The sequence below is a fragment of the Drosophila serrata genome, unplaced genomic scaffold (assembly GCF_035046125.1).
Source record: "Drosophila serrata isolate PLE 108 unplaced genomic scaffold, ASM3504612v1 contig_336, whole genome shotgun sequence".
NCBI classification, from domain to species: Eukaryota; Metazoa; Arthropoda; class Insecta; order Diptera; family Drosophilidae; genus Drosophila; species Drosophila serrata.
Window position 1 is genome coordinate 46,676 of NW_028257234.1, and position 25,434 is coordinate 72,109.

The 25,434-nt window shown below is 35.6% G+C and overlaps 2 protein-coding genes across 3 annotated transcripts in view; one reads left to right on the forward strand and one right to left on the reverse strand.

Moving 5' to 3' along the window:
* Positions 1 to 315: 315 nt before the first annotated feature.
* The window catches only part of sn (fascin domain-containing protein singed), a 28,270-nt gene continuing 3,151 nt past the window's right edge, over positions 316 to 25,434 (reverse strand). For both annotated transcript variants that reach the window (XM_020953453.2, XM_020953452.2), the window contains exons 3-7: positions 7,450 to 7,719; positions 3,270 to 3,690; positions 2,637 to 3,206; positions 2,317 to 2,565; positions 316 to 1,620 (exon numbers count right to left, since the gene is read on the reverse strand). In XM_020953453.2, the coding sequence (XP_020809112.1) occupies positions 1,527 to 1,620; positions 2,317 to 2,565; positions 2,637 to 3,206; positions 3,270 to 3,690; positions 7,450 to 7,654 (1,539 nt within the window). In that variant the 5' untranslated portion in view covers positions 7,655 to 7,719 and the 3' untranslated portion in view covers positions 316 to 1,526. The remainder of the gene's footprint in view (positions 1,621 to 2,316; positions 2,566 to 2,636; positions 3,207 to 3,269; positions 3,691 to 7,449; positions 7,720 to 25,434) is intronic.
* LOC110184813 (uncharacterized) lies at positions 5,758 to 7,149 on the forward strand. Its single transcript, XM_020953454.2, has one exon. The coding sequence runs from the start codon at positions 5,901 to 5,903 to the stop codon at positions 6,885 to 6,887; it is 987 nt and encodes a 328-aa protein (XP_020809113.2). The 5' UTR covers positions 5,758 to 5,900; the 3' UTR covers positions 6,888 to 7,149.

Consider the following 25,434-nt stretch of genomic DNA (forward strand, 5'->3'; position numbering starts at 1 on the left):
GTGACCCCTTATAAAATTTCGAAAAAAATTGAAAAAAATTTACTTTCTTTCCTACATACACAGAAAGATTTGCCTGTTGATGCTGATTAAGAATATATATGATTTATAGGGTCGGAAATGATTCCTTGACTGCTTTATTATCTTCTGATTAAAATTAGAATACCATTTTTTAACCGATATTTATCTATTTATTTTATAAGACAAATCAAATTTAAAAATATCACAACTCTGCCAAAAATGCATTAAATTCAATTCGGAAAGCTGTCGAATAATCCCACAAAACAATACCAAGCAAAATGCAATTAAACATAATCATTTATATATATGTATATATTTCATATGTATCATACAAAATTTCCATTTGAAGATTTAGCAACTAAATGGGTTTGAGTTTTGTTTTTCTTTCTGGTTTCGATTTCGAGTTGAAGTGCACAGATTACAAAAAAAAAAACATTGATTACTAATTAATTAATTAAGAAAGAGTTGATGCAAATAAATAACAAAAAACTAATTCAATATATATATTATGCATACATATGTAAGATATATAGTTGGAGTTGATTCCATTGAAAATCGCAGTACGGAGAGATTTGTTTTCTGTTTGTTTTTTTTCTTCGGTTTTTTAATTTTTTTTTTGTTTTATTTTTTATTACAGATTAAACTTTTTTTTTAAGTTTTTGCTTAGCGACTAAAATGTGGTTTTTGCGTATTAAAAATTGCTTGCTTGAGTGTTTTGTGTGTGTGTGTTTTCAATTGTGTGGGTGTGTGTGTGGGTCAGTGTTCATATCAATATGTATATAAATATATATATAAATAAATTTATAGGAATATGTGTTGATTTATTTTTATATAATTCTTGATTCATTATCATTCTCATTTATCATGCTTTCCTCACTCTTCCTTTACTCTTTCGATCCTCTTTATTTTTATAAATTATTACTTTTTATTTAATTCCGTTTGATTATGTTTATTATATAGGTTGTGTGTGTGTGTGTTTGTGTGTGAATATATGATGTGCTTGCTATATAACCATTATGATCTTAATTTTGCTCTTGCTTAGTTGCTGATATACTTTTTGTTGTTTGATAAAAAACGGAAGGACTCGCTTGCGACAAAAGTTCTGCATTTTAATATATATATTTTCTGGTTTTCTTTCATTTTTCATATCTTCGTATATAAAAACGTATAAAAAGCTAAGTAGGTTGGTTGTGTGTTTAAAAAAATCCCTCTCTTTTTCTCTTTCTCTTTATGTATACGATATAGATCTTTATCATAATCTTTATTTATATATATATAGTAAATATATAGATATATATATATATGTAGTATATATATATAAATATGTGTTTTCAATTTCATCCTCGCTCTTTCCCTCTCTTCGTTTAATTGTTTTTTTAGGATCAAATTCTTCTTGTGCGACTTTCACTGCAGCTCCTTCCTCATCGAGACTTTGGGCATGGAAATGGGGGACATGTGATGATACTGACGACCGGAATGGTGGTGGGTGGGATGAGTGGAGGAACGCCCTAGAACTCCCATTGGGTGGCCGAGTCGGTGCCATCGTCCAACAGCTTGAAGGCTCCGTTTTTAGTGGCGCCCAAATACTTGCCCTGCTGCGATCTGTAAAGATGTAGAATTTAAATTATATTAGTAACCAAGTTTAATGTTAATTTGTAGAAGAATTTACACACTTTTTGGTCAGAATAAAAGCTTTTTCTAGTAAAAATTTAATGCGACTATTATCAATACACATATTGATCCTTAGATATTATAATTCATTAAAATACAGATGCTTTAACCCTACATTATTATGAAAAGTACATATAAAGTAGAAAACTTTCAGAACATTAATTAGATATAAAGGATTTTGATACAAAAGATCATTTTTTCTAAAAGAAAATCTATTTCTTTAATTACTTTAAGAATTTTTCACATAATAATCGGATATGTATACATTTTAGATCATAGAAATCTAAGAAAGAGAAATACTTTCAACTAGGGCTAGCAGAAAGCATCTAAATATAGTTACTGTATCGATTTTGATGCTAATCTAGATATACAAATCAATATTTTAACGTTGCGATATGCATATATACGATAAATTGATATTATTTATAATATATCTATGCAATATTATAGGAAAGATAAAAACTTATCACATTTTTTGGGATATTTTTGATACTTTCAAATTATTTAATTATAATGTGGTATTTGTGGACTATTATAAACGACTTTTTCTCTTGATATACATTGCTACTGCTATTATTTTGACCAAATTTATAACTGCCAGTATTGGCATTGATATATCCTCCGAACCTTATGCAGATCCTGGTTGGCTCGCGTAACTCCAGGAAGAATCCATCGCTGGGCGCGTCGGCATCCACCGAGATGCTCTCGCCATCGATGCGCCAATACTTGCCGCTGTGCGCCTTCAAATGAACGAGACCCTTCTGGGCGCGCTCCACCAATATGGTCTCATAGGTGGCCTTGTTGCACTCCAGCTTTAGGTTGCCGGGTGTACGATATCCCACGAATCCTTGCTCACACTTCAACACAAGAATGGGTCTGCCCAAGTAAAAAGAGAAGCAAATTAATAGCTGTGTGAAGTTAAATAACAAACCCATATTAAAACTTACCGATTAATCAAGTAAAAATAGAACTTGGCAATCTCCTCGATGGACTCCGAGGTGGCAAACAGATGACCGGAACGCTTGGTGGCCAAAAATTTGCCATTATTGGCCCGGAACGAGAGCGAACCATCACCGTGCCAGATCAATTCGAACAATGCGTCGGCACAACGACGATTTCCGGTGGCCTGGATGCCACCGCCGGCGGACAGGCACCAGTAGCGATCCTGGGTGGTGCGCAGGGCCCAGCGGTGTGCCGACCAATCGTATTCCAACTGGAATGTCTCATTCTCGCCCACCTCATCCTGGTTGGCCGTCACATCGACGCCCTGCTTAACGCTCACATACCGCAAGTTAAGGCCGGCAATGAACGAGGCCTGCGGCAGTGAGTCCTCCAGCGAGAAGAGCTCATCCCGGGTGACCGTCGAGGAGCGTGACTTGAGCACAGCCTTCGATCCAATGGGTGACAAGTATTGACCCTGGCGATCGCGCAGCGCCAGATGACCGCCATGATATTCGGCGCTAAACAGACAGTCCTCGTTGCACACCACCTGAAGTTTGCCATTGGCATTCAAATATCTGCAAATATAACCAAGAAAAGTAATTAGTAAGGATTTAGAATGGAGATTGGATACCACTCACTTGTTGTTGCACGTATGCAGGGCATAGCGTCCTCCCTCCTCGGCACGAAACTCGAGAGTAAAGAGTGTATCCTCGCCCCACGGAATATTGGCATCGACATGGATCTCATCCTGCGACTCAGACAGATGGGCGAAACGCTTCCGTCCAATGGAACGCAGATTAACCTGCGGCCTGGCGGCCAAATGTACGGTCCAGAACTCGCTGGCACCCGGAGTCTTGGCCGTGCAGACCAGCTTGTCGGGCGTGCCGCCCAGGAAGTAGCCACGCGACTCATTCTTCAGCGCCCAACGACCGCTGCCATCCTCGCTGATGCTGATCTGGAAGCGGCTGCCAGCGTCCCGTTCGTCGCTCTCGCAAAGCACATTGCCAAACTGATCGACCGAAAGGTACTTGTTCAGATGAGATCGTAAGTAGATAATACCTATTGGAAAAGATATGAAAAAGATTGGAATTGTATTACTTTTTTGAAGAATTATTGGAATAATAGTAATAGAAATAGTAGTGGTTATGATAGTAATTGTAATAGGAATTTTATGACTCCAACTATTTCTATAAAACTGACTAGATAATTTATAAATCAGCTTACTATATACTTATTTACGTAAATAGAGAGCATTTAATATCCATAAAATATGTTTATTAATACATATATATTATAATTAATATAATATAAATAATTTATACTATTTGACTTTATTTTTTAGCAGTTTTTAATTACAAAAATCTCCTTAAAGCAGAATAAACTTAAGGATCAACTTATTGCCTCGTTTCTTCATCTAAATACACAGCATACAAATTCGATAGTTGATTGTTATGCTAACCAGTTATCGATATTGCTCGATTTTACTTAAATTTCTTGTACATTTATAATACTTAACGATTTCAAAAGTAGTTTTGTTAAGTTGGTTAAGCTGCATTAATCATTGATTTTTGAATTAATTATCTCTCTCTCTGTTCATTTTTGTTTTGATTGTGTGACCAATTAGTGAGCCTGAAAAAAACGATAATCCATGGCGCTGACATCGATCTATCGATTGGCGATTTGTCTCGCTTTCCAAACATTTTGAATGCTATCATCTATTAAGCCATTTGCGCCAATCCACCGTAACAAGTAATACAATAAGTGTGGTTGGTGTTTTTTATTTTTTCAATTTGGATGAGCTATTTTAATGGCCAACAACGAATGCTGACTTATGGCTTTGGTATTATAGAAAATGTTTATTAATTGCCCAGTGGCAACGACCACGAGTGGCGGCAAAAGAAAAATAATAAAAAATAAGTAAGAAAACCAGTTGCTTTACCAGCTTTAATTGTAATTGCCTGCCTCGCCACGGACTAACCAACATCGAGTCGAGTCGAGGCACCAACTTTTAAAGCCAACTTTAAAGCCAAGTCCAAAGCCAAGTCCAGCTCCAAATCCAATTCCAATTGCAATGCAGAAGCCGCTTGTTGCCTGATAAATGATGCCAAATTCGTGAGGCGCTTTGTTTTCTACTCTCTTGGCTCCGTCAAATTAGTGCAACTGGAATTATCTTTGCCTCGGACCCCCAATGATTTATGTTACGAAAATAAAACACAAACAGCAACAACATCAGAAAATGAAGAAAAAATTCAAGTAAAAGACGCCACTAACTGGCCAAGATGATAGTGATTAAGCCTGGCAAATGGCTTCGACTCTGCGCCACTTAGGCCCCAAGAGTTGTGGCAACTAACTGGTTGATATATATATACACATATCTTATATATATAGAAACCAACAAACAACAAAATAAAAATAAAAAAATCACTTGCTGTCCAAGGCAGAGGATTAACGTCTGCTTATCAGGATTCATAGATAACAAAACCATGGTTATTCCCATGTAAATGCAAAGGTGTATCATCGATTATTCCGATTAAACCATCGTGGGAAGTCAGACAGGCAGGTGTCATTGAAAAAAAATATACAAAAAATCACATAACTTAAGCTTAATGAATAAATATGTAGTCATTATGAAAGGGAACTTTTCTTTAAGGGATTATTGTTTGAAGAACTTGAAATGTTTTGCTCAAGAAGAATTAATAAATAAAGAAAGATTATATAAATAAATGAAGAAATAAATAGATAAGTATATAAATAAATAAATACATAAATAAATATATAAATAAGTATATAAATAAATATATAAATAAATATATAAATAAATATATAGATAAATATATAAATAAATATATAGATAAATATATAAATAAATACAGAAATTTAAAGTTCAAAAAGGCATTAAATTTAATTCTAAAAGCTCAAATGCGAAACAAGGAAAATGTATGAATTACTCCCTTAGATCTTTTCTAACTTCTGATTAAAATCCAAATAATAGTATTTAACAAGACCTTGATTTTTTAAAAATAAATTTACATAATAAACATTATTTAGCTTACATGAAAATATAATATAATATATATACAATCAAGTAAGCCTTGGAAACAAATTTAGAACTCAAATAGGAATCATTGTAAGACCTAAGCCCAGCTCCACATTCTCAGTCGATCAGATCTCTCATACAGTGCGGTGTTCCAAAAATAAAATATATATCCAAAAATAAAAAGTTCTTACTATTTTTCTCACTTTTCGATTATAAAACTAAAAAACCAAAAATGAATTCAAAACTTTTCTTAACTTTCATATTTTTCGTGAATGTGATTCCCCTTATCCTGGGCACCTACGATCCCCTGCTGGATGATGAACTCTTCGGAGATCTCAGCTTGTATGCGGAGGCAACTGGTGGTGTAGGTGGTGGTAATGGTATCGGTTCCAATGGCGGAGGCGGTATCAGTGCCGCCAGCGGTGGCGGAGATGCTGGTGGTGATATCGACACCGGCATTGGCACCAGAGGCAACGGTGGCAGAACTGGTGGAGGAGGAGGCGTAGGATGTGGTGCGGAAGTGGAATCCTCTTGTTCGGGCAAGACGAACACCAATGACAAACAGGGATGCGGCATAAATCTATCGGATCCCAAGCAAAAGGCCTCGAATATTGCCCAGAAGGCGGCCCAGGAGGCCAAGGCCGCCAGCGATGCCCAGATGCCGGCAGCCGAGGCGGCTGCCATGCAGGTGAAGACCGAGCTGGCCGACAAGGCATCCCAATCCGCTCGAGCGGCTGAGGCGGCGCTGGCGGGCAAGCAGCAGATTGTCGAGCAGCTGCAGGTGGAGGCCAAGGAGGCTAATGCTGTGATCCTGGAGGTGACCGTCTCCCTGGAGAACACACAGGCCAATGCCAATGCGGCCACATCGGCGGCCAATGAGGCTCAGGCCCAGTTGACCCATCTCCGCACGCTGGCCGAGAAAATTGCCGGCAATTTGGCCAACATCAAGAAGGTGGCCAATGGGGCCCAGGCTCAGTTGGCCGAACGCACCCAGCTATTGGAGGCGGCCAAGATGCGTGTGGCCAATGCCACGCGCCGTGTGGCCGATGCCCAGGCCGATTATGACAAGACCAAGGAGGCCGCCTCCAGAGCTGTCTGTGCCGCCATGGAGGCCAAGCAGAAGGTATCCCAGTCGCCGCGTGGCCGCAGGACTCTCGGCCATGATCATGGTCGCAAGGACAATATTGGCAATAGCGTCAAAATGTCCAGATACTATTAACTTTGCATTTGCATATTTTGGCATCACTTTAATGTTTCAAATTCTATTTGGTGTTACATTGTTTTTCGTTTTCGGTTTTCAAAAATTTGATTTACGTTTATATGTATTTGTATCGATGTCGATAGGGGATGAGTATCCATCCATCCACCCCCTTTCAAGACTAGTATTTATATCGATGTCGATAAGGGTTACAATCCCTATAAGCCCTAAGCCCTAACCTAATTGAAAACGGAGCCAAATAAAGGGTTAATTGTTGTTTAAATATCAATAAACTGTCTTTGATTAAAGATTTGCAACTCTTTCTTCATGGCAAAAATAATGAATTTATAATTATTTAACAAGGATTATTTTTAGGCTAGGATTAAATATTAGCCCTGAGATGTCTTTCTCTGTAATTTGGAACACAATTCTTGAACAATTTCCTTATCAAAATCTACATTTCATCAATCAAGAGTTCAAAAGCTTCTAAAAGATCTTTGTAAGCTCTCCAATTATATTTATCAAATCAAATCAAACATAAACAACATTAATTTCCATTTCTATATTTAATGACAAGACTTACTTTCACCGGTGTTCGAGGGCTCCAGTGTCCACAGTTGCTTCTTCTTCAAACTGGCCCCATTGGCATTGAGCTTGAACCCAAAGGTCTCAGCGGTCATGTACTTGTGCTGGCCATTAATCACGCCAATGGTCCACCATCCCTTCTGTTGATTCTGTGAGATGATGTCCCCATTGCTGTGGCCCAGCTCGCAGCCCTGGCCGTTCATGGTGCTTATGGGAGCAATCTTGGGGCTGTTCTCCGGACTCCGGGATGCGTTTGATTGAAAGGAATCTGAAAATGATATGTAGAATAGTTCAATTACTTGGATTATTGAATTGCTTTGCTAAAAATAAATATATATAGTCCTGAATATTACACAGATTATGCATTTAATTATGTAAAACTATACGCTTGATTGATGAACACTTTGTCACGGCCAGACGAGGCGAGGCTGAGGCTGAAGAAGACTCAAGACTGAAGACTGAAGACTAAAGACTGCGTGCAAGATTTATGTGGAGACGGGATTGAAAGACAGCCTGTCAGACGGGATCTCCTCCTCTCCACTGGCTGCTCCTCCTGCTCCTCCTGCTCTGTCTGTCTGCATGTTGAGTAGCCAGCCAGTGGGTTTCCTTCTTCCATCTCCAGACGAGTCTTTGCTCCCTCCCTCTCTCTCTCTCTCTCACTATCCTTGTCTCTGTCTGTGCCCTGGCATTGCCATTCATTCGCAACAGGAAATGCAGATAACATTTGCATTACATGGCGACACATGTCGCTGATCCTCCAGCTGCAGGCTCTCCTCCTCCCCGCTTCTCTCCTGAATGGATTTGGATTTGGTGTCTTCCAGCTCCAATAAATTCAAACTCAACAGGCAGCAGTCAGGCTGTCAAAGCATCGATGACACTTCTATCGGGCTGCATCATCGATAACTGTTGCAAATAGATTCGAAGCAGGTGTTTTGCTTTGCCTTTTTATTTGCAAGAGCCACTCCTCAAACGTCCTTGGAGATTAATTAGTGGCTGCAAATGGCCCAGCTGTATTGCCAACTTGGAAAACGGCTTTGAGTTGAAAAACAGCTGTTTATACTAACTTTAACAACTGATTTTGAACAGGTCTTTGTTAAATGGTAACTTAAACTTGTCGCTTTTGATATCAGAAATCTGTGTTTATATCTAAGAGCCAACTTTTGATTAAAAAAAAACAGCTGTCTATATTTGCATTCTTTGAATCGATATAATTTATATGACAATTTCTTCGATAAATCACAGACTTAAAAACTCATAACTTGGCTAAAAATGCCTTAATTTCAATTCGGAAAGCGTTCCTATGTTCATTTTTAGCAGGTTAATAAAACTGCATACTCCATTTAAAATGTGAAGTTTTTGACAATTTTTGCAAATTTTCATGATGTAACCCCTTTCCTTTAAAAAAAAAAAAATGGAAATTTTCTGAACAAATTTTTTTTCGGCCGGAGATGGCTTAAAAGATTTTTCTGTTGATGCTGATCAAGAATATATATGATTTATGCGGTCGGAAATGACTCCTTCACATTTTTTTTAAGCTTCTGACTGAAGGTCCATTACCATTTTTTAACAGATTTTAACTATATTTTTATAGCAAATTTTTCGACAAATCAAAATTTAAAAATCTCATAACTAAGCCAAAAATGCAATAATTTCAATTCGGAAAGCTGTCCTATGTAAGTTTGTATTAGCTTAATAAATCTGCATACTCCATTTAAAATGTTAAAAAATTCAAATATTTTGTCAATTTTTGGCAATTTTAACGATGTAACCCCTTATAAAATTTGGAAAAAAAAAATTTTAAAAAAATGTGTTTCTTTAATACATGCCTAGAAAGATTCGCCTGTTGATGCTGATCAGGAATATATATGGTCAATATGGTCGCAAATGACTCCCTCACTGGTTTTGAAGCTTTTGACTAAAATTAAAATACCCTGGAAAGGTATACAATATAATAAAAACTATATATATGTATATATATATAGGCATAGTCAGAGAATCGGTAGCAATAACGAGAAGAAGAACCACTCATTAGCGTGACGCGTGCCTGCTAATCAGAGCTTATGAATCGCCGGGCCCCGGATGAGTCAACAACTCCCATAAAAAGCAGCAGCAGCAACGCCAAACATAAATTAAGAACGTCGAGAGGAAAAACTTAAATAAATAATAAAACAAAAAGAGGGGAAATAATAATAATAAGTAAGGAGGAAAGCACAGAGAGAATGACACAAAAGGTGTGTGAGTGTGTGGAGTTTCCAGGGGGGAAAATTAAAGGGGTGCTGATGAGCCTGGGTTGGATTTTGCATTCTAATTTCTCAAAAAGGCAAAACAGCAAGCACAAAGGGGCGATAAACGGCGAAAGAAGACAAAAGCGTGACAGCGACTCCAACGTTTCCTTTTTTTATACACTTTGTTTTTTATTTATATATGTATATATATTTCTAGGCGTTGGCTCCTGGGACGGACAACAAATAACAAAAATCCAACAGAAAATAAGGCAGAGAAAAAGCCAGGGCCAGGGCGTTGGCTTAAAAGCAAATCGCAGATGTTAGATTAACATCAAAATGGAAATGGGAAATAAAGTAGGAAAAACGAAACGAAAATGTTGCACATATAAAGAAGAAATAAACAAAGTAGTGCAAGATATATATAATAAATATAAATGATCTCCTTAAAAAGGCAACTTTTTAATTAAGCGCCACACCCAGCAATAGAAAAAAGATTTCTTTTTTTGATTGTTAAACTAATTTAAGTAATGCATAGTAAAACAATATCTTTTGGATCTTCTTAAAAACTATGCTCGTTTTTTTATTATTTTAATTCCGGTAATGAAACTCAAGGAAATATTGCATGCTTTGTTGAGATAATAAAGGAAAGATATATTTGCTTAGATTTGACTTCAACTTAATGGTTTCTGGGTTATTTTAGGTGAATTAATATATGAATATATCCCAAAATGAGGTAAGAATTTTCGAGTTTATTATTTCAATTAATTAAAGTAAGTGATCAGTAAGTATCCATGAACGGTACGTTGAACATTAAGTATCTATAAGCAGTAAGTAACTCTGAACTGTAAGTATCTATGACCACTAAGTAACTATGATCAGTAAGTATCTATAAGCAGTAAGTAGAACATTAAGTATCTATAAGCAGTAAGTAACTCTGAGCAGTAAGTATCTAAGACCAATAAGTAAGTATGATCAGTTAATAACTTTAAACACTAATAAACAATGACTTGCAACTTTTGTAACACAACACATATCTGAGACGAGGCCGGCAGCAGTCACTTCGTTCCGGGGAAGTTAGAACTAGTTGGGAATCATATGCACAGATGTGCGAGATTTGTTTTGGAACAAATTTAAAGCTATTTCAATGAAACTATGGAGTTCTTCTTCTATATAATTTTACTACTATATAAATCTGAGCATGGCGATTCGGTGGACTATATATATACATATATATATCTGTCATAGGAACAATCGGACGATTTATAGAACTATGATCAGTAATTAATTTTAAGCAGTAAGTAACTCTGAAGAGTAAGTATCTATGATCAGTAAGTATCTATAATCAATACATATCTATGACCAGTAAGTATCTATGAGCAGTGAGTAACTCTGAACAGTAAGTAAGTATGATCACTAATTAACTATGATCAGTAAGTATCTATGAACAGTAAGTATGTATGATCAGTTACTAACTTTGAACACTAATAAACAATGACTTGCAACTTTTGTAACACAACACATATCTGAGACGTGGCCGGTAGCAGTCACTTCGTTCCGGGGAAGTTAGAACTAGTTGGGAATCATATGCACAGATGTGCGAGATTTGTTTTGGAACAAATTTAAAGCTATTTCAATGAAACTATGGAGTTCTTCTTCTATATAATTTTACTACTATATAAATCTGAGCATGGCGGATCGGTGGACTATATATATACATATATATAGCTGTCATAGGAACAATCGGACGATTTATAGAACTATGATCAGTAATTAACTATAAGCAGTAAGTAACTCTGAAGAGTAAGTATCTATGAGCAGTGAGTAACTCTGAACAGTAAGTAAGCTATGACCACTGATTAACTATGATCAGTAAGTATCTATGATAAGTAAGTATCTATGACGAGTAAGTATGTATGATCAGTTACTAACTTTAAACACTTGTAAACAATGACTTGCAACTTTTGTAACACAACACATATCTTAAACGAGGCCGGCAGCAGTCACTTCGTTCCGGGGATGTTAGAACCAGTTGGGAATCATATGTACAGATGTGCGAGATTTGTTTTGGAACAAATTTAAAGCTATTTCAATGAAACTATGGAGTTATTCTCTTATATAATTTTACTAGTATATAAATCGGAGCTTAGCGAATCGGTGGACTATATATATATATATATATATATATATATATATATATATTTATATATAGCTGCAATAGGAACAATCGAAAAATTGTAAGAAAAATAATAATAAAAATAATAACTTTTTCAGTTTTCAACAGATTTTCATCAAATTTAATATATAGCTATTATATATTAATCTAAAATTTTGTGTAAAATTTTATGAAAATCGGACTACTATATCATATAGATGCCATACAAACGATCGTTAATAATAGAGGAAAATGTTAAACGGTGAATGAAATGAAAGCAGGCATTACTTTATATTGTTTCTAACATAAATATATATAATATATATTGTATTAATTCCTAGTGATCGAATTTCAATCTGCAAGGGTATACAAATTTCAGCTTGCCTTGTTTTTTCTCTCTCTGCCTCTTTTGCCAAATTCGGGATTATCTTGTGGATTATTTTGTTGTAAAAGTCAATGCTCGCTATATATGCTGCCTCGTCAGCTTAAAGCCAAAGCTCTCGGCTCTCTTCACCACCTTTTCGTCATTTGTTTTCCAACTAAATGCAATTCGATAGGCGAAAATGTTTGAACAAGTTCGCTGGAAATATTAATTGTGGCCGTTTAAGCAACCGATTTGCACACTCTTGAGTCAAACGCAAATCATAATTAATTATGCAAACGGGTTGGGGTTGTGGTTTTTCCTGCCATCTCTGTATGTGTTTAAACGTTTCTATTTTTCTTTTTTTAAGAGAGGGGACCCCCAGGGGTCACTCTTCAGGGAGTAAGAGAAGGAAAGAAAAGATTCGTCCTCAAACAATTAGACAGAGAGCAAATGTGTTGTTGGCCAGAGGCAAACACATACAATATCACAGTTAGGCACCGGTCTTTTTCTTTTTTTTTGCAGTTGCAGCAACCTCATCATCATCATTAGACTATATATCTATAGCTTTAGTATTATCATCATTATCAAGCCAGCAAAAGCAGCGCCAATTACTGCAAATGGAGTGCCGGGCATCGCCAAGCGGAACAAATGCAGTCCAACAATCTATCCGAACATCCACATCCACCAGGCACATCCACATCCACCAGGCACATCCATGTTCGTGTCCATCCAAAGATGCGATGCCAATGGAAGGCCCAGAAGCTGTTGTAGCTGTTGCCAACTGCCTCCGATTCGGCCTTTGTCTGCCGTTCTGGCTTTCTGCTCTTTTGCTACCCTGCCTTTTGATGGAGAGTATCTTAAACTCAAGGTCGGATTTGGAACAACAATTGTAATCCTAACCTTAACCATTATGGAAGGAGATGCTCACTAGGGATAGCTAGAGTTTCGTTGAATGTCTTCTATTATACCCTTGCAGGGTATTATAATTTCAGTCAGAAGTTTGCAACGCAGTGAAGGAGGCACCTCCGACCATATAAAGTATATATATTCTTGATCAGGATCAACAGCCGAGTCGATCTAGCCATGTCCGTCTGTCCGTCTGTCCGTCTGTCCGTCTGTCCGTCTGTCCTTCTGTCCGTCTGTCCGTTTCTACGCAAACTAGTCTCTCAGTTTTGAAGCTATCTGAATGAAACTTTGTAGTTAGCCTTCTATATACTCTCACTCGTATATATGTCGGAACGGGCCGGATCGGACGACTATATCATATAGCTGCCATAGGAATGATCGGAAAATTTTTACAAAAAAAATTTTAACATTTTCAGTTTTCAATAGAATTGGATCAAATTTGAGATATAGCCATTTTACTATACTCTACAATTTTGTATAAAATTTTATGAAAATCGGGCTACTATATCATATAGCTCCCATAGGAACGATCGAGAAATTAATAAAATTAAAAATTATAACTTTTTCAGTTTTCAACAGATTTTCATCAAATTTGAGGTGTAGCCATTTTATATTAGTCTTAAATTTTGTGGCAAATTTCATAAAAATCGGTTGACTATATCATATAGGTGCCATACAAACGATCGTTTGATGAAGAGGAAAAATGCAAATCTGTGAATGTAAAACTGCAAATATAATATGTATAGGTGAATGAAATGAAAGCAGGTATTACTTCATTGTTTTTTAACACAAATATATTTAATTTATATGGTATGGATTCCTAGTCATAGAATTTCTATCTGCAAGGGTATATAAACTTCGGCGTGCCGAAGTTAGCTTCCTTTCTTGTCTTAATTTTAATTTTAGTTGGAGTATTATTATCTATGAGATACCTAGTCAAGAGTGTAAGTTAAAGTACAGTTTTATACCAATTTTTACTGTTCCTAAATAACCTAGTTTAAAATGTATATCTAAGACAAGTCTTAACTTTGCTTTTGGGTATTATAAAATTATATATGTTTTATAATATTATTTTGAGACTATATATCCCAAAGTTACTATCATTTACGATTCCTACTCACGAGTGCAAGGAAAGATATAGGTTTTTTCTAAATTTAATTCCTCTTAAGTCAAAAAGTTATATCTTTAACCAGTCCTTACTTTGTTATTTCTTATTATAATTTTATTAAATTTAGCATGATGCATTTTAAGGTCATAATATAGATTTTTAACAAGTTTCAGCTCATTCCAATGACTATAAAGCCTTGCAATCCTAGAGAACATGGGTTTGTCAAGGGTATTTCCAGACTCGATCTTAAGATCTCACTCTTTTGTGCTGCTTGTGTGCTCATTATTATTCTGTTGCTGCTCCTTCTTGTTGTTGCTCTGTTCGCAAATCAATTAAATTACACTATCAATATCGGCGATTGAATGTCGCCTGTATATATATAGTACATATATATAGATGCTTGTTTGTGTGTTGTATCTTGGCCTTTATCTGTGCTTTGATGTCTGCTATATGAGTGTGTGTGTGTGTGGCATTATTAAAACGCAATCTAATTAAATGAAATTGCACACGCACACACCACCACCTGAGTGTGTGTGTGAGTGTGTGGGTATGTGCTTTTAGCAAATTACGAAAATGTAAAATATGATGGAAGCTTTATCGCATCCAGCGCGCACCTTTCACCAATTGACGTGTCTCTACGCCTTCTCTCCTCCTCCTCTCCTCTTCTCCATTCTCCACCACTTTCCTAGTCTCTACCTCCCTCTCCACCTCTCCATTTCTTTTTTCTCCTCTTGCTCTCTCTCCTTTCTCCGCTGCCTCGGCCTCTGCCTCTGCCTCCTCCACCTCTCCTTTTTGACGCCCAACCTGCTTTTATTTTGCGTGTGTTTCGCTCTCATGCGTGGCTGTGTTGGCTTGTTAATGATAACGGTAAAGCTAGCCAGCAGCAGAAGCAGCAAAAGCTATAGCTGTTAACTGCTGACTGACTGATAAACGCAGTCGCATCCAAACAATGCGAACACAGATCGCACATCCAAGAAGCTCCAGCTCCAGCTCCACTTCCAGCTCCAGCTCCACTTCCAGCTCCAGCTCCACTTCCAGCTCCAGCTGCAGGTTTCCAGTGCAGCTGTTTCCATTCTTTATTTCCATTCTTCACATTTTCAGCTCTTCTCGCTCGCTCTTGCTTCAATTCTTCTGCTAATAATTCTTTTTTTAAAAACTACTGGTTTCTTTTTAATTTGAAAAGATTTATACATTATTAAGTTAAGCAAACTAGACAAGGTCAGAAGAATTCAATTTTTCAATTTTGTCATTGGAAGTTTCTTGCTTAGATTCTTCTGCTGTTTCTTCTTTTTTCTTTTGGAAAGCTTTAGGTTCCTTTTAACAATAAGAAATTATTTACGTATATAAGATACTGATGAAGATCCTGACAAGGAGAGAAAAAGGTGATCTAAGCCTTTAAATGCGTTTTTATTTTTTATATTCTTTAACTGTGCCATAAGAAGACCCTTTTCTAGTTTTTCCTCTGTTATGTTTTTACCCTTGCAGGGTATTATAATTTAATTCAGAAGCTTAAAACGCAATGAAGAAGTAATTTCCGACCCTGTAAAGCCTACATATTCTTGATCAGCATTAACAGCCGAGTCGATCTAGCTATGTACCGGAATTTTAATTTTTTCAAAATTTTGAAAATTTTATAAGGGGTTACATCGTTAAAATTGACAAAAATTGACAAAAAAGTTGAATTTTTTAACATTTTAAACTGAGTATGCAGATTTATTAACCTAACAAAAACTAATATAGGACAGCTTTCCGAATTAAATTTAATGCATTTTTAACAGAGTTAGGATATTTTTAAATTTTGATTTGTCTAAAAAATTGTCATATAAACAAATAGATAAATATCGGTTAAAAAATGGTATACTAATTTTAGTCAGAAGCTAGTAAAGCAGTAAAGGAGTCATTTCCGACCCCATAAACCATATATATTCTTGATCAGCATCAACAGGCGAATCTTTCTGGACATGCAGGAAAGAAAGCAAATTTTAGAAAATTTTTTGGAAATTTTATATAAATTTTATAATTTAAAATTTATAAAAATTTGAATTTTTTTACATTTTAAATAGAGTATGCAGATTTATAAAGCTAATGAAAACTAACATAGGACAGCTTTCCGAATTAAAATTAATGCACTTTTGGCTTAGTTATGAGATTTTTAATCTTTGATTAGTAAACAATATGGTCATGTAAAAATATACAAATATAAATATAATATATTCTCATTTAAATATAATTAACGACTCGATCCTGAAAATCTATTGCTAACTGAAAGCGTATATAAACTTTTGCCTTCCGTAGTTTGTAGTGGTTTTAAGAAAAATCATTTCATATTTTGTAATATCATAAAACAAGTCACTTTCTTTATAAAATCAAAATTCCCTCATTGCATAAATATTATTCAATCTCTTTTTCAGTTGCACACAAAAAATACCCCAACAAAGCAAAGAGTTATAAGCTGCATTTATATTGTACTTGAAGCTGTCACAATTAGTGTGTTTGTTGTCTGTGTTGCATAAATGACAAAAGCAGCTTAAATCCATTCATTCAGTTGAGGTGCAAAAAAGGTGCAAAAGAAACTAATGAGACTTTAACGAGGGAGACAGACCCCTGAGTCTTGGCTTTGGGCCACATACATAAAATATATATTTTTTCAGGTCATTATTATTATTTTTTGAGCGCAATAAATCAGCGACAATAAACGAGGAGCATCGATTGTGCGCTTGTGATTGTGATTGCGAATTTTCTTCTTTCTTTCTTTTATATATATATATTTGCAGCTCTTTTATAACATTTAATCGTAGAAATATGCTGCAGCATACGGTATATTTTACTGTAATGCACGGCAAGTGGAGCACCGGCAGCACCGGCAGCAGCGGCGTTCTGAAAATACAGATACAAAGATACAAAGATACTGAGATACACCTAACGAGCCGATGGCCGAAGCCTCTCTTCTGCGCGAGAAGAAATGAAAATGGAAATGGAAAGATTGCCACAGTCAGCGCCTGCTACAGTTAACGATGTGCTCATGTCACTCCACCTGTCCCTGTCCCTGTTGCACCTTCGCCAGCCGTCTCGCTCTCCCAGTGCCTTCTGACGCACGCGCGCACGCGCTCTCAAGCGTTGCACATTGTGATCGCTGTGTGAGTGAGAGCGGAGCGGAGAATGGGGCAGAGTGTTCGTGATGCGACTTTTATGGTTGTCAAGAATGCGGTGCAACAAAACTCAAGGAGCCACCGGAGAAAGAGATAGACGGATCGAGCGAGAGAGAGGGAGAGAGAGAGACTAAACCAAAACCTGAACACTCTTTTAAAAGTCCTCACAAAATCAAGGGACATTTTTGAGGATATATCATCTTCCTAGTTTAATATTACCTTGAAATTTGGTATGTGGTTTTTTAAATATATAAAGTTGTTATTAAATGAAATACATTTATATTCGGTAGAACTATAAAGTAAATATTTAGTCTCATCTATGGTGTACAAGAAATTGGCTACATACTTTTCTTTAAATACAATTTTGTTGAAATTTTGTATGTGGGTTTAAAATTATATTTAATTGTTTTTACATTAAATAAATTTATAATGAATGGAACTTTGGCAATTACACTTATGGTACGAGGGAATTCCTCAATCCTTTTCGATCTAAAATTTAAAATTAAGGTAAAATATTAAGTTATTATTATTAAGTTATAAAAAAAATATATGGAACTTATATGATATATGATTTAAGTATTAAAAAGATATTATATACCTGGATTCTTGTTTCTTTGCAATATATGGCTTTAAATTAAGTACAAATATTTATTAAATTTTAAACAACAATTTGTTTAATAAATAGTGTTTTATAATGATTAAATGATTTTTTCCATTCTCCACAAACAGGTGTTAATTGTTGGCTTTACCCCCAAAACCATAATGAAGGCTTAAGGAAAAGCTTTGAGGAAAGTTAATTTACGGGGGTTGATGAAAGTCAATTTTCCGCCAGTTTTCCCAACTTGTTGGAAACATTATAATGCCACCTCTGGCTTTAGGGTATATACATACATCCATACACACATTCATTCATATATGAACATGCAACAAATGGCAGTGACCTGAGCACAAGATACTCGAGGGTATTAAAGTGTGGAGATGCAAAAACATTTACACACACTCTTCAGCTTGATGAGTTGCCTTCGGGCCTCTGTTATTTATAAAACATTTTGCGGTTGTTTATTGTTTATTTTCATCTTTTTTTTGCAGTTAAAACAAAGGAAAACAACTTTCTTCGATGATGTTTTGGCAATGAATTTACATGCTACGGCCGGCCTTCCCCTCGAAGAAATCTTCAAAGATGTTTTGTTTGATTGTTTTGCAGTTATATAGCAAATGGCAAAAAGACTAGTATATAGAATCGATTATGGCCATGGCCAGTTAGGATAATTGCGGACACGATGATGTCGTGATGGCAAATTGTTACATATCCATAATGAAGCCTTACAACAACGGAGACCGAGACCACAATTCAATTAACAATGAAATCAAGCGATCTCTGATCGATGTAGATGTCGATAGTCTATAAACCGGCATTCGGATCGATCGTTTGTCACGGCAGCAAAAGCCGTAAAGTAAGACCGCCACTCAACTAAAATCGACTCAACTCAGCGGGTCACCTTTCCAATTGTTTTATAATTACCAACCGCAAGCCAAAGCTTTTCCTTCGTCTCCACTCTACTCTTCCCATCTTTACTTTACTTTAGTTTTAAGTTTGTAATTGTTTTTTGCATTTTTAGAAAGCGCCGAAACAAGTGCAGCAATCAATTATTACGATGATGATGGCTTCCAAAGAAAAAACAAAACAAAAAAGTAAAAGTCTTTAAGTTGAAAATTTGTATATATTTTTTTCGCTTGGCCAAAAATAAAGAAAACCGTTAGAACAGCAGCGTTCGCAATCGAATTTCCAGCTCTACAAAAAAAAAATATATATAGTAAAAAAATACCCATATTGTGATGCAAATTTGTTGACGGTTTGATGATGGCAAACGGAATCCCCAACGGCGCTATCCAAAAATAACAACAAACTTTACGATCTGCACAGCACGAAAAAAATAAAAGAGATTATCAAAAAATGTTTCGATTCATATTTGGTTACGAGCAATTTTACCGTTTCCCCTTTTCCAATTAAATCAAATCAGATCTCATTTCACTTTATGATTTTTGCCGTATTTTTTAATTAAGTCTTGGGACATAAAGATACTGCGTTATTGTGTTAATTAAATTGTTCCTAATTTGTGAGAATTGCAAGGAAAGAGCATTGGGAACAAAGGTAAACTTGGTCATAACAAAATAATTAATAAAAGAGTTTTTTTTGTTAGTTCTAAAAGTATTATTCGTTCTGCTAAAAGTATAGAGTAATGATTGGAAGAAATATATTTTAAATACTTATTAAATCAAATGAAATCATGAAATCAAAGTAAACTTTGGTTCAATATTTATCAATATATTTACATACCAATTTTTTCGAAATATCAAAATTTAAAAATCTCATAACTTAGCCAAAAAAGTATTAAATTTAATTCGGAAAGCTGCCCTATGTTAGTTTTTTAAAGCATAACAAATCTGCGTACTTTATTCAAAATGTTAAATAAATTAATTTTTTTCTGAATAATTTTTGACAATTTTAACCCCTTATAAAATTTCAAAAAAATTAAAAAAAAAAATTCCCTTCCTAAGATGGCTAGATTGATTCGCCTGTTGATGCTGATCAAGAATATATATAGTTTATGGGGTCGGAAATTACTCCATCACTGCTTTCTAAGCTTCTGATTATTTTTAATGCCATAAAATAATTTCTCACGTTCTCGTGTTTTCCCTGGGTATTTTTCACAGTGTAAACGATCGGATCCACTGCAATTTACAGTTGAGCGACAAAGACGACGAACGGCAATCAAAAAATCAAAATCAATAATGAAATGGAGTGATTTCAAATAGAGAAATCAATGAAAGCCACCGAAAAAAAAGCCCGATACCAAAACTGAAAACTAAAACGAAACAAGAGAGACAAAACGGTTTCGGGTTTTTGCTTTCTTTCTTTTACATTTTGTATCTTGTATCTTTGTATCTTTCCTTCGTTTTGGATAAGCACGAGGGAGAAATACAACAGAAAATAAACTAAAGAGGGGGATGGTCTCTGGCCTGCAATTAAGTGGAGGTTTGGTTTATTGAACGCATCTATCTGTATGGAAAGAAACATCTGTGCAGCAGATACAAATGTATATCCGAGTATCCGAGTATCTGAGAGTATCTGAGGCAAAGCAGCTAACGGTCGCTGTGGCGCTGTGTGTTGTGGCAACACTGAAATTACCGCTGCTGCGCTCTCGGCGAGGCAGGTAAAATGATTTATGCGCCAATTATGTGGACGCCGACAGCACAGGCCAGAGCACACAGAGAGCGCGGGAAAGTCGACGGGAAAATCTTCAGAGCGAAGGAAAATCGCTGCCTCCCTCCACCTCCAGCTTCAGCTCCAGCTCCACATGCACATTAATAATTTGTTCGCATTTTCAATACATAATAACAATGCGCATAAATATCGTGGAACCGAAGCAAATTGCATAGGCCAGCACCAGATGCCTCTGGCAGAAATATAAAAAAAATGTTAAAAAATACATAAAAAAACGAAAGAAAGATATATATAAATGTATATATATATGCTGCCCCTTTTGCTGGATCAATATTTTGCCATCTTTTTCGCAAAAGAATGCTGGGGCCAATCGATTCAGAGGAATCTCTTGCAAAAAGTGGGCTGCAACCATTCAATTCTAATTTATTATTATTATTACAATGCATTATTCCAAGTCAAGTGCTGCTTCACTTCGGGGGCTACATCATTTTCCCAGAATATATAAGAATCAAGATTGCCCTGTGCTGCAATCACAGGTGATTTAATTTAGTTTTCCTTTTACATTCTGAATTGGTTTATTTACTTGAAATTGTTGCAGATAATTTAACATAATTTTTGATAGGTTTGGAAATGCATATTTTAAAATCTTCTTTTGAAAAATTATTATTTAAAACAATAAAGAGACTAACAGCAGTTTGCCATTTTATTATAGGATCGTATCGGAAATCGAACGATTTTTATATGGCATTTTTTTCGAAAAATCTAAATTTAAAAATCTCATAACTAAGCCAAAAAAGCATTAAATTTAATACGGAAAGCTGCCCTATGTTAGTTTTTTGAAGGGTAACAAATCTGCGTACTTTATTCAAAATGTAAAAAAAATAATTTTTTTTGAATAATTTTTGACAATTTTAACCCCTTATAAAATTTCAAAAAAATTAAAAAAAAAATTCCCCCTCCTAAGATGGCTAGATTGATTCGCTTGTTGATGCTGATCAATAATATATATGATTTATAGGGTCGGAAATTACTCCTTCATATCGTTTGAGGCTTTTGACTAAAAATATAATACCAATTTTTAACCGATTTTTATGTATTTCAATTTATGAAAATTTTCGATAAATTAAATTTTTTTAAATCTCATAACTCAGCCAAAAATGCATTAATTTTAAATCGGAAAGCTGTCTTATGTTAGTTTTTTAATTGTTAATAAATCTGCATACTCAGTTTGAATTGTGAAAAAATTAACATTTTTATCAATTTTTAACAATTTTAACGATGTAACCCCTTGTAAAATTTGGAAAAAATTGATAAAAATTTTGTTTCTTTACTAAGTGCCTAGAAAGATTCCCCTGTTGATGCTGATCAAGAATATATATGGTTTATAGGGTCGAAAATGAGTCTTTCATAGCGTTTGAGGCTTCTGACTAAAATTAGAATACCATTTTTTAACCGATATTTATATATTTAATAAAATGAAAATTTTCGATAAATTGACGTGCTTGTAAGTATACTTAAAACTCTGCCTTATATACAAGTTTTAAATATATTTAAAGCTTCTGCATAAACTTATATATCTTATGCATGTTTTCAAACAAATTGCTAATGATTTATGCTTTCAAACCCAATTTTAATTATATGTAATTTATTGTTTTAAAGTTTTAAAGTTATGTTGTGCAATTATTTTTGCTCTCTGCTTAAATTGCTGGTAAATGGCGTTGGGGTTTTTACTTGAAGGTGTCGCCACAAATTCATTTTGCTGCAATTTTTTTTTACATATTTTTTGTCTCTTGGAGGCGTGTCCAATGGCGCATGCCACACAAGTGCAAGCTGCAATATTGCTGCTGCTGCTGCTGCTGCTGTTGTTGATAAACTTGTTGCAGTTGCTTGCTGCAAAAAACTGAACCATAAAGAAATACTAGCAACCAGATGCCAAAGATGTTTTTGGGTGAAGCACCAGTAAAACCTGGAGGCCACATTGCAGCATTGAATCCGAATCAAATTCCCAGTACGAATACGAAACCAACGAAGACGACTGCAACTGGTCCAGCTGGTTGTCAAGTGAGACATAAATGCCAGGTTTTTGGGCTCCCAGGTTAGTGTTTGATATTTGAAAAGATTAAAAAGCAGCTAAACTTTATTCATATTTTCAGTAAAAAAGAGAGAATTTTCATGGGGGGAAATGTAACTGAGATGAAAGAAGAGACTCTTTACCCTGATCAGCTCTCTCTTCCCAGGTTTTAAGCTTTATTCTTTATAGATTTTGAAGCAGGTTCCAAAAAAAACATTGCCGATCGAGAATGTATATGATTTATAAGGTCTGAAATGACTTCTTCTCCGCTTAGCAAACTTTGAACTTAAACTATAATGAAATCTCCACTCAATTAAAGATAAACCCTGACATTTTAATTGTCACCAGTTATTGTCACTTCATTTATTTTTCCCATCCGGGATTTCAGATGCAACATTGTGGCCCTTTTTGTTGATAATTCCCTTATAATTATGCATTATTTTTTTCGGTTTATCGAACGGAAGCGCCCTGATATGTTTGCTGATGCTGAATGAGAGAAAGACTTGGGGTGAGTGAACCCATTGAAATGGGTGGGGGGAATATCATCCCATCGGCAGAAAATCAGAGAAGCAAGAAGCCCACAAGAGCATATCAATTATTTGTATTGTGAGGCGAGGCGAGGCAATGAAGGAAGCAAGTGCAGTCACGACGACAGACGGGCGCCTCCGTAAATATTTCCTCCAGAGTCTCCAGAGTTCCAAGATACCCCGAACCGATACCCCGAGATCTCGAAATGCCATGCCCATTTGCATTGATAATGCCACAAGTCGAAGGAGTTAACCCGGGCCCATTGATATATGGCCCGTAAGTGAGTTTGAAAAGGCGGCAGTGTGAATCACAAGTAGTTGGGAATATATATATTTATACACAGGGACTTGGACTCGGAGTTGGACTCGGACTTGGACTGGCACTGGTGGCCAGAGACGGAGGGAGAGGGTTAAGTCAGGGCGTGCCGTTGAAAGCGAAACCAGTCAACAAGAAAAGCTGGGGGGAAAAAAAGGAGTAACGTGGAGGAACAACACAATATGGGGACATGACTCAGCAGCAACAGATACCCGGGGCAACATACAAAAATAAAAGCACCAAAAAAGAGATTATTATACATATATTTTTATAAAAGAAACCCAGAAAACTTGTACAAAACTAACAAAGAAACCAAGCAGAACCATGCCCCAAAGGGATTATGTTCATTACTTCAAATCGGAATATAGAAAGTCGAAATTAAATGGTTCTGATTATAAATAAAATAATAAAATGGAAAAGGAAACTGTACCAACAGATTACCAAAGAACTCTTGTAAGTCATTTCCGAGATGGTAAAACTCAAACTAAAAAGTAAATAACATGAGTCTTGGTTAAAGGGAAATGTTCTGATCGAGTTTATATAGGGGTAGCCTTTACTCTTCATTTAATGTTATTAATTTAAGATAACAAACTTAAACAGAAATATCCCATATAACTATGTATATACCCCCCCTTGAAACCAATCGAACAAAGAAAATTGAGTTTTATACTACATATATATGTGGTAAGGAGTTGTATTCGCAGAGTGAATATTTCCACAGGCTGGATGGATATATAAATAGCTTATCCACTGGCTCTGCATTCCGTTCAACCCTAGACATATAGACAACCCTCGATATTGTACATATATCCCAGTCGTAAAGTGCGTAAAGTGCGTTCAAGGACAAGCGACAGCTGCAATTGATGACAGATAGAATTGGGGGATGGGGATGTAATTGGGAGTGAGAAGTGAGCACAAGACGGGGGTGTAATGCGAGCATATGCAGCCAAAATCCGCAGACAAGTACATAGACATACACCACATAGCTTATATATACAATTGAAGTCAAGAAGATGGCACTGTTTAAGTTTAAAATACTCACAACTCTGTCAAAAATGCATCAATTTCAATTCGGAAAGTTTTCCTATGTTTATTTTTAGCAGGTTAATAAAACTGCATACTCAGTTCAAAATGTAAAAAAATTCAAATTTTTATCAATTGTAGAAAATTTTAAACATAAAAAAAATTTAAAATTTATGAAAAAAAATGTTTCTGCCGAAGATAGCTAGAAAGATTCGCCTGGTGATGCTGATCAAGAATATATATGGTTTATAGGGTCGGAAATGATTGTTTCATAGCGTTTGAGGCTTCTGACTAAAATTGGAATACCATTTTCTAACCGATAATTATATATTTTTTTATATGAACATTTTTAACAAAAATCAAAATATCATAACTCTGCCAAAAATGCATTAAATTTAATTTGGAAAGCTGTTCTAGATTTGTCTTAATGCGGTTAATAAATCTGCATACTTAGTTTAAATGTTAAAAAATTAACAATTTTATCAATTTTTTTACAATTTTAACGATGTAACCCCTTGTAAAATTTGGAAAAAATTTATAAAAATTTAGTTTCTTTACTACATGTCTAGAAAGATTCGCCTGTTGATGCTGATCAAGAATATATATGGTTTATAGGGTCGGAAATGATTGTTTCATAGCGTTTGAGGCCTTTGACTAATATTAGAATACCATTTTTAACCGATATTTATATATTTTCTTATATGCAGTTTCCTTGATTGTAAAGTTACTAATTTGTTGTCCCCAACTGTAGCTATGTGCTTAGTCTGGAGCGCCCAGACTGTTGCAACAATGGCTTCTGCGAAAGCACCAAGAAGGCGAATGGGCAAAGAAGTGGCAGCCCCGCAATGGGTGGTAAACGATTCTTGGCGGGGGGAGGAGGGAGTCTGGGGAAGGGGACTCCCAGAAAGGCGGTGTT

What these genes read in the sequence shown, in the direction of transcription:
- LOC110184813 (XM_020953454.2), top strand. Translation starts at nt 5,901, where the DNA reads ATGAATTCAAAACTTTTCTTAACTTTCATATTTTTCGTGAATGTGATT.